The 9743-nt window shown below is 51.7% G+C and overlaps 1 protein-coding gene across 1 annotated transcript; it reads left to right on the top strand.

The window, feature by feature from the left end:
• The first annotated feature begins 1902 nt into the window (after window positions 1–1902).
• Window positions 1903–9247, top strand: DYNLL2 (dynein light chain LC8-type 2). Its single transcript, XM_036836826.1, has 3 exons — window positions 1903–2199; window positions 4985–5123; window positions 7204–9247. Exons 2-3 carry the CDS (start codon window positions 4992–4994, stop codon window positions 7339–7341), a joined length of 270 nt encoding a protein of 89 aa, XP_036692721.1. The 5' UTR covers window positions 1903–2199; window positions 4985–4991; the 3' UTR covers window positions 7342–9247.
• The last annotated feature ends 496 nt before the right edge of the window (window positions 9248–9743 follow it).

Consider the following 9743-nt stretch of genomic DNA (forward strand, 5'->3'; position numbering starts at 1 on the left):
CCTGCGCACCGCGATGAAGAGTGGTCCCCACTTGCCGCAACTAGAGAAAGCCCTCGCACAGAAACGAAGACCCAACACAGCCATAAAAATAAATAAATAAATAAATAAAAGAACGTGAATTTCTTAAAAAAACAAAACAAACAAAAAAAAAAACGCAAACTCCAAGGCCGCACCGGTCCTTTTAAAAAAAAAAAAGGTCTTTGGAGTCAGATAAGCTTAGGAAATGCTGGTATAATTTAGATAGGGCACCCAACACCTAGTTTACAGTTTTATTTTTTCTCTGTCAGGAGGATAGTGGAAAGGCTAAAAGTGTAGGCGCTGGGAATTAAATACTGCTGCTGACAAGCTGGGGAATTTGGGGCAAGTTACTGAAATTCTCTAAGAGGTAGTTTCCTCCTCCCCACACGTGCCCCGCCCCCCATTCATTCACACTGAGGCTGACATCAGAATACCCTTGGTGTGAGGGGATACCACAAGCCTTGCCTGTTTCTTTCACATCTCCTGATTGAGGTTGAAGATGATAGAGCAGGTTGGGAAAGCATAAGTGGGAGGGGATGATTTTCTAGGTTTCCCCTGACTCATAATGAACACTAAATTATGATGCTCCAAATCAGAGCAGGTCAGGGCCAGAACAAGCCTGACGTCCTGACCCTGGTTTGGGGCAATGAAGGGTTAGGGTTAGGGTTATAGGATGAATGGAAGCTTCTTAATCCTTACTGTGTGGCCCAAAGGCTTGGCTCCCCATAAAGACCCTCACCACCCCTTTAGGTAGACACTTCCTTTGGAAAGAAAAGAGCAGCTTCTTCCTGTTCTCCTTAGGAGGTGGGTGGTGTGGCATGGAGGGCAGGCACTCCCCCAGTGTGCACAGGCATTTACACACACACCCACAAACCCCAGGGGGACTGCTGCCTAGAAGCACCTCTTTTCAGCCTAGAAGCCAGGTCCAGGCCTGACCTGTGGTGGTCTGGCAAGGGCTCCCCGCTCTCTGTTCCTTGTTTCTCTCCTTTATAAGGTGAGGAATACGGATGGGGTGAATTTTAAGGCTCCTGGCTGTACAGACATGCTTTGGTTTGTACCTCTAGGGGATGCTATTCACTCCCCCTGTAGTCCTGTCTAACCAGACGGGTAGACTGACTGGAAATGGCTTACTCTCATCTCTCTTCCAGGGGCCTGTGTATCAAAGACAAACCTCCCCTCTCACAGTCGCGCTTAGGGTTTGCCTCCATTGCTCTTGAAGATAAACAGCATCTGGGGCCCCAGCTGGGAGTTTAGGTCCTGTGGCCTTGAGACTCCGAACAAAGGCAGAGCAGGAAGGGGAAGGGGCCTTCCCAGAAGGTGAGAGGAGGGGAGCCCTGGGGCTGTTTATGGCTTTACCTCTCCGTAGGGCTGGCTGTCCTCGCCTTCCCACAGTTTTGGGGGGATGGAAGGGGTCCTGTCTTTTCCTCTAAAGCTGATGACTTCACCTCCTTCCCCTTCCTCTTTCTAAGGTTAGGATCTCTACTCCTTCCCCATGGGCTCCCAGGATCTGAAATCTCCATCCCACTCTCTTCCTTTATTCTTCTTCGAATTGGGGTCTTTACGCCCCTCCCTCTTTTTCTCTCTCCTTGAACCCGGCCTCTTTATTTCTTTTTAGGCCTGGCCTCTCCAGCCCTGGATTGAGGGGTCTATATACTTTTTTTTTCTCTTCTGAAGGCCACGTCTCCCTCCCCCAACCTTTCCCAGCTCCCCCTCCCCACCCCCTCCCTCCGCCCCGAGGCATTGTGGGAGGAAACAAGATGTGGGGCGAGAGCGGCGCGGGGAGAAGCCCGCAGTGCGGGGCCGAACGGGCCCAGCCAATGGGGAGCGCGGACGGCGGCGCGCGCGGCGGGGGGGGCGGGGCGGGGCGCTATTTCAGTCGGGGGGTCGTGCGTCTGCTGAGCTCGAGGCAGAGCGGAGCAGAGCTGCGACGTGCCAGCGCGGAGCTGGCTAGCTGGCAGGCGGGCCGGCCGGCGCGAGGCGGAGCGCGGGCGGCGGGAGAAACTCGAGGGCGGAGGGCGGAGGGCGGCGGCGCGAGTGCTCGGCCCGGGCCTGCGGGAGCCGGAGACCGCGGCGGCGGCGGTGGCTGCTGCCAGAGGAGCCGAGGGGACACCGCCCTGCCCGCGCTCTGCCTCAAGCCATCCCTGCTCCCCCGGGACCCCGCGCGGACTCGCCTCCGTAAAGGTGAGCGGTGGGTGGAGGCTGCCCCGGGGCGGCGGCCCAGAGCAGTGCTGGCCTCGGCGTGACGCCCCCGGCGCCTCTCCTGCTCAGGGCTGCGCCACCCTGTGCCCTCCCGACCCTGGGGCCCTCGGCTGCAGAGGTGAGGCCTCCCGCCCCCCGGAATCTCCCTGCGCGCTCGGAGGCCCTTGCTGTCTGGGCTGAGGGAGAGCCGCGGAGCGGGCTCGGGCGTGACGCGGTTCGTCCCGCCGTCGCCACCCTCTGGGGCGTCCTTCCTGCAGCGAGGACGCCCAGTCACTCCGGCGCTGCTCTAGGCCGGACGGGGGAGGGCGGCCGGCCGGCCGGGCGGAGGTCCGGGGGGAGGAGGCTTTCTCCTGGCCCAGGTGCCGGCCTTCGGGATCGCAGCCCACTGGAGGATGGGGTGGTGGAGGGAGACGGCCCCTTGGGGATCCGAAGAGAGGAAATACAAGCGTTTGTGCGTGTTGGGGGCTGGGGAGGGCGGGTCGTGTCGTTCGGAGGCTTGGTCTTTTTGTCGCAGGGCCGGGGATAGAGGAGAGTGAGCTGTCCTGGAGTGCCCTTTTCGCTTTTCAGAGGAGCCCCTGGCTCGTGACCGAGGCAGCTGGCCTGGGGCCCTGTGGTCATCCTTCAATCTGGAGGCCCAGGTCCCTTGCTTTTTTTTCTTTTTTTTTTTTTTCTTCCCCGGGGGGGAGGGGCTACGTTGGCCCCTCCCTTTCCTTTTCTCATTGGCACCTTGGACAGGGGAGACTGGGGCTAGGCCTCACCTCTCAGACGCCTGGGGGGTCCGGGGTGAAGAATCGTGGCATTGTAGTCACAAGACGAACGTTATGTAACTGCAGGCTCTCCTGGAGGGTGAGGTGGTTTTAATTACTGTGACAAAGTTGTTTCTTTGGACTTTGGGAATGAGGCAGTGGGGCAGGTGAGCTTGCTGGGAAAACGGGTGCTGATTTCATACTTTAATCAGGCCCCACCCCACCCTTGGATTTGTAAACAGTGCCCCCTTCCGAGTGGTAACCTGGGATAGGCCACCAGGTGACACTAGTTTTCTTCACACTTAGCGAGCCTTGTAATAGAACATTCTCCCTGTGCTGCTGCTGTTGTACCTTTGTGCAAACCCGTTGAAGTTGCCACATTTATCTTATTTTAGCCATTGTTTTTTACAAAGAAGACGTTGGTTTGCCCCAGGTCCTATAGACAACTAGGCCTTGAACAGGGTGTTCCTGACCCTTTCCTCAGCCCCAGCTGCTGCTCGCAGACTCCTCTTGAGGCTCTGACTTTCCCTCTCGGGCGTACGGGAGCACAGGGTGCTGGGGCACTAACCCTTTGCTCTGCCAGCCTTTGCAGAAGTGGAACCAGCCCTGCTTAATTCGCCAGCGTGAGACAAAGGTGCCCCGGATGCAGTAAAGGGTTGCCTGGCTAGCAACTGGCACGCATGCCTCCTTTGCATCTAGTGCAGGCTGAAGAAGTAGTCATGAATTCTGCTTCCCTTTTCAGCCCACCCAGCCCACAGGCTAGCGTGGACTCAGATCAGGGTGGCCTGGAATGATACCAGGGATCTCTCCTTGAGCAGTCAGGTCCCTGTGTAGCTTTGTATCAGATAGGGCTGCAACGACAACATCTTTTATCCACTGGGCAGGCCACAGAGTGGCGCTTTGGGGGAGTAGCACATGAGGTGGGGGGTGGATTGTTACTGCTCTCTGTGATGGGACTGTGGTCAAGGACAGAGGGTAGGATTTTGCAGCTCATCTCTTTTCCTGCAAAGCACCTCACATGCCATAGACTGCTAGGCAGGCCGTGGCCAGCCCTCTTGGAATTCCTGTCATCCTAGGAGGGGACCATGCAAGGTGAGCCCTGGAACTCTGGTTGCTATAGGATGAATGCAGTGTCTTAGATAGTGGGGATATGAAACAGTACTATTAAAATAATAATTCTTTACCTTTTGTTGTCTCTGTCACCACTGGGCATTGGTAGCCTAGGGCTTGACAGTCTTTTTCTGTGAAGGGCCAGATAGTAAATATTTTAGGCTTTACAGGCCATATAGTTTCTTACAACTATTCAACTCTGCCGTTGTAGTGTGTTCCTATGAAACTGTTTACAAAAGCAGGCTGAATCTGGCTAACAGGCGAGACCATTGTATAGACTGTCCTTGTTTGCAGTGTTCTCATATAACCTTAATTAATCCTTACAACAACTCTTGATAGAGATATCCTCATTGCTAAAATAGAGGTAATCAAATGCAGAAAGGCTAAGTAACTTGTCCACGGACCAGAAGTCAGACCTAATTCATCTTTCCACTTTGATACCAATGATACAATAATGGTCATTAAATCAAGGGCTTATTATATTCAGGTGTTACACCACCGGGTTTACCCTGAGGTTAACTCAAGTCCGCATTTTAAGATGATGAATGAGAGCACAAAGTTTAAGCAACTTGCCCAAGGACACAGCTGGTAGATGGTATATTGTAACATCTTGGCTATTGGTGCTATTCAAAATATTGGAAATAGATAAATTTAGAGTTGGAAAAGCCTCCTTTTACATGTGATAAAAACTGATGGCTTATTATGTTTTTTTAATTATTTACCTTGTGTTTCCCAGACTTGGCGACCATGTCTCTGCTAAAATCTTAGGCGCTCCCTTTTCTAATGCCTCATATCTGTGTTTTCTATTGGCCTCATCTTCTGTGCTCTCCTCTCCCAGCCCCACACCCAGCTGTTAGTGTTCATTGCCCAGAGCATGGGATTGCAGCCTCACCTCTCTGCTTCTTCTGCAGTGTCACGATGTCTGACCGGAAGGCAGTGATCAAGAACGCAGACATGTCTGAGGACATGCAACAAGATGCCGTTGACTGCGCCACGCAGGCTATGGAGAAGTACAACATAGAGAAGGACATTGCTGCCTATATCAAGAAGGTGTGCTGGGAGAGCTGTGGTTGGTGGTCAGGGGTAGGGATGGATAGCTGAGCTATGCCCCAGGGAGGGCTGGAGCTGGGGGCATAGGAAAGTAGGTATATTCCATGCAAACAGAACCCTACGAACTTGCAAAGGAGATAAATTAGGGGATGATTCTTATTTATTAAAGCATTTACCTTAAGAGTTCTTAATAGGAACTCTGCGGGGTTGTGTGTATGTTTACAGATAGTTATGTGACTGCAAAAGCAATGGGGAGTGAAGCTTCAGGATTAAATATAACTGTCCCAATTCAGAACTATTTAAAATGAAGATCAAGGATGTTTGAATGGATAACATAAGATCATATACAAATTTTCAGGGAGCTGCATCATTTAAAGTGGGATAGCCCTATAAGTAACTCTCATTATGTAGGAGGTTTCTTTTTCTTTAAAAGGACTCAGGTGGGGAGTTCCCTGGCCGTCCAGTGCTTAAGACTTGGTGCTTCCACTGTCATGGGCCGGGTTCAGTCCCTGGTCAGGGAACTAAGATCCCACAAGCCGAGCTGCGTGGCCAAAAAAAAAGGGACTCACGTACTAAATCGTCCCTTTCTCCCTACCTTCTTGAGGAAAGGGTGGGCTTGAATATATATATATATATTTTTAATAGATGAGCATTACTGGGGCAGTAGGTTTAGTCCCTGAAGAATTCCTGGGTGAATGGATATAGTTAACATATATATAGTGAGGAAGCTGCTGAGCTAGAGGTGAAAGGTGGTCCCCAGGGTCCCTGATTCCCAGTCAGGGTCCATGTCCATTGGTGGCATAGTCCCAGTCTTTGATACTCTTAATTCTGGTATCCCAAGGATGCCTAAGAGCCATGGCATTCTGGTCCATACAGGTGGTAGAGTGTCCTTGAGTTTTACAGAACTCTTTCCTTTCTGTATGGGTGGTATGAGAAGAGGAAACTGGGGTCCTGAGAGACTTTTTCTCTCTGTGTGTGTAGCCAGGGGGTGCAGAGCTGGCAAGGCTGCTAGGCGTGCTGGTTCCTTGTTGAGTGATGGTTTTTCTGTTCTATTCAGGGAGAGAATGTAGAATCATGGACTCTTAGGGCCAGAAGCATCGCTTTCTCGTTTTGCTGATGGGGGAAATGGGGAAGCAACTATGGCTCTCCTATGTTACACAGGGTCTTCAGTCAGGAATAAAGCTGAGTGTGGTGACCCACGCCCTTTCCACTGTTTCCTATACCTTTTGGAGTTACGTGGTATGGGGGCTGTGAGGAGGCTAAACAAGTTGCAGGTTGAGCCCCTAGGGGCCCGAGCCCCAAGGTTGGCAGCATTGCTGGGCCCATGGTGGAGGGCTGCTGTCCTTTCACAGCCATGGCAGGATGCATCTAGAACTGAGCCATCTGCTTCCTGCTGGGTCCACAGAGTGGGAAGGTCTGTCTGATAAGGTCGTGAGGATTTCTGAGCTGGCTTTGGTGCTGAACTTGTTCTACCCCTGAGAGAAGTGAGGGAATTGCCTTGATCTCAGGGTTGAGGTCCTTTTTCTGGTGCTTACAGCCCACATAGTGCCTGGCACCCTGGGGTGTCTTTAATGTTGGCTTACACAGAATTGCTTCCTGGTACTCCTGCAAGTACTCCGGGTACTTTTGTTCCCCGTTTTGCTCTAGTGTCTTGGTTTTTGGCATTTGGAAAATGCTGGTCTAGTAACGTGAGAGGTAGCAAGTGGCAAGGCAGGGAGGCTTGCTCCTCTTTTGCTCAGTGCTGCGTGACACTGGAGTGGTCATTTATTCCACTGGCTTTTCTGATTCCCTTGCTGAAGAATTGTGGGGTGGGCTTTTGAAAAGCAGGGTAGCTAGAGGAATGAGAGATGATCAGGGTGTAAAGTGCTAGAGGGAAATAATGGAGCCTTTGTGGTGTTCCATTATTAATGAAGGCGTGTCCTAGCCAACCTTAGAACCTGAGCTCCTGAGGTTCAGAGGACCGAGGCCGTGGACTGGGGGCGGGGTGGGGCTGACAGCTAAACTAATCAGACTCTCATTCTGATTTCTCATCCTCCAGCTGTCCTAATCACCTTTTTTCTCTTTTTTATTCTTCTTTTAGGAATTTGACAAGAAATATAACCCTACCTGGCATTGTATTGTGGGCCGAAATTTTGGCAGCTACGTTACACACGAGACAAAGCACTTCATCTATTTTTACTTGGGTCAAGTTGCAATCCTCCTCTTCAAGTCAGGCTAGGTGGCCGCAGTGAAGGTGTCAGTGGCGGCGGCAGTGATGGCAAGCAGGCGGCGTTGCTGGGACTGTTTTGCACTGGGGCCAGCATCAGGATGTCCTCTCCAATGGCTGTGCTACTGCATGGACTGTATACTCGATTTCATGTGTATGTCGCAGTAAACAAAACCAAACTTCTTTCTGTTTAGTTGCCTGGGGAAGAAGGCTGCTTTATGTTTATTTTTCAAGACTTAAATTTTTTTTTTTGGTTGTATTGCACTAGGAAATCTCTCCCACCCCTCTCTTTTCTCTTTCTCTCCCTATACAAATAAAAAGCCCTCAACAAAGCCTGTTAGACTAGGAGGGCTGGGGAAAAGAAATAGGTTTCTGGAGGTGGAACTAAAACTGTGCAGCTGCCTCTTCCTGGTGGTGGATGCTGCTTTGGGAGGGCCAGGGAGGCTGCAGTGTTAGGATAGACAAGGAGAGAGGGATAGGAAGGAGGGTAGGGGGATTGATCTAGTACCAGGGAGAATATTCCACTGAACTGTGATTCCACGGCTTGGGGCAGAGGGTGGGGCAGGGGCTGGATTCTTTAAGGGGCCCTGAGACGTGTTTGTCTGTGGTGTGTGGGAGTGGGGAGCAGACTTATCTTGCTGTCTTTGTCAGAAGAGTTTCTAAGTGAGGGCTGTGTCTTTTATTCTTTTATTCTTCCTGCCAGAGCTCATGCTAGGAGGATGTTGAGGGTAGGATTAGCTTGATTTTTTTTCTTTTCATTCTTCTCTCCTTCTGTCTGCTCCCTGCTTAGCTCTCTGTTTTCTCATTCCTCCGGAGTTCTCTTAGAGCAGCCCCTGGTAGTTGGCTGGCAAGGGAATTTCTGGTGACTAGTTCTTAGTTAGGTCTTAGCAATCAAACCAAATCAATGTGTCCCTTGATTTTCCTCTGTGTATATGTGTGTGAGTGTGTGTATATCTTGGTTTGGGGTAGAGGGGAGGGAGGGGCAGGACTGTGGAATCTCTAGGGTGTATGCGTAGACGAGTAGGCCTTTATGTTAAAAACCTCTGGGGGCCTCTGTTTTGGGGGTGAAGACGGGTATCCCCCTACCCCCCCTCAGCCATCTGGCCTAGACACTGCTTGCCCTATGACTGTCTGCTCCCAGGAAGGCTTTAGGAGGATAGTCCAGGATGAGGTCATGCTACCATCCATCCTGGAGCTGGGTCTCAGTGGAGAGGGAAAGTGACTTTGTGAATGGTGGCAGCCTCTTGTGGGAGGCAGGGGTGGAAGTGTGATAAAGGGCTGTTGAGGGGCTTTGGGGGAACTTTGGAGGAGGTCAGTCTTGCAGTGGTGAAGCCAGGAATTAGGGGATGGAGCAGGACCGCTAGTGGGAGGAGATTCCAAGGGGAGTGCTCGGGAAATCTTGTCTGTGGATCAAACAGGGATGGGGTGGGGGATGGGGTGGGGGGAGTCATTACTGATTGAGCTGTTGATTCTTGTGAATCGCATTAAACACTCTCATGTGTAGGGTTGATGCTGTGGAGGGGGTTTGGGATCCAGCTCATTCTCTTTTTTTTTTTTTCCCAAGTCCATCCTAGAGGTTGGTGGGGAGGCAGGAGAATGCCCCCTTCTCAAGCCTTTAGTGTGTGCTGAGCTTTCTTTTTGATGCTAACAGGGGAGGGTGGGGACTGGGATGGTGAGTGAGTTCCCTGTATCAAACCCTTTGGTGGGCATGAGACTGAGTGCTTGAGTTTAGGTTTATTTTTTTATGAATGTCCAGATCCGTTTCCCCCTGCCCTCCCAGACTTGTGTGGCCAGTTGGAAACGTCTGGTTTGTGTTCCTCTCTCCCTCATTTCTGGAGCAGGGGCTGAGACCCCGCCACATCTCCTGTGCTCTGCATCCACGCCTCTTTTGGACATTAAAGGTCGATTGATGCACTTCTGAGCTGTTTGGGTTTCTTTGGGGGTAAAGGGGATGGCCTGGTGGCGGTGGTGCCACACATGGGTGGGGTGGGTATCTAGGGTGGAGTAGAATGGGGGCCAAAGAGATACTGAATCAGGTCTTAGTTAGAGGGCCTAGGCTTGGGCCCCTTAAGTGGAGGAAAATAACCAGCAGCACTCACCCACAAGATTTCTTGGGTCATTGGTGGAGGTGGTCTGGTGAGCCGCATTTTGAGTCTTCCATATAATAGATGCTGAGACCTGGAGGCTGTTTCTCTTAGCTCTAGCCACTCAGGAACGGAGAAGCTGAGGGTCTTCAGAAAGGTGGAAGCTGAGTGGTTCTCTGACTCTTGGGTTATCCTGGTTGTCCCACTTGGGGCTCCTGCCCACACACACCTGGAGAAGTCAGCAGTACCGAGACGCTTCTGAGAAGTATCTGCCCACCCGTGTGACCCTAAGCCACTGGTGTCTGGGCTTATGGCTACAATTCTTGTGGA

Source organism: Balaenoptera musculus, chromosome 20, assembly GCF_009873245.2.
Source record: "Balaenoptera musculus isolate JJ_BM4_2016_0621 chromosome 20, mBalMus1.pri.v3, whole genome shotgun sequence".
Taxonomy (NCBI): Eukaryota; Metazoa; Chordata; class Mammalia; order Artiodactyla; family Balaenopteridae; genus Balaenoptera; species Balaenoptera musculus.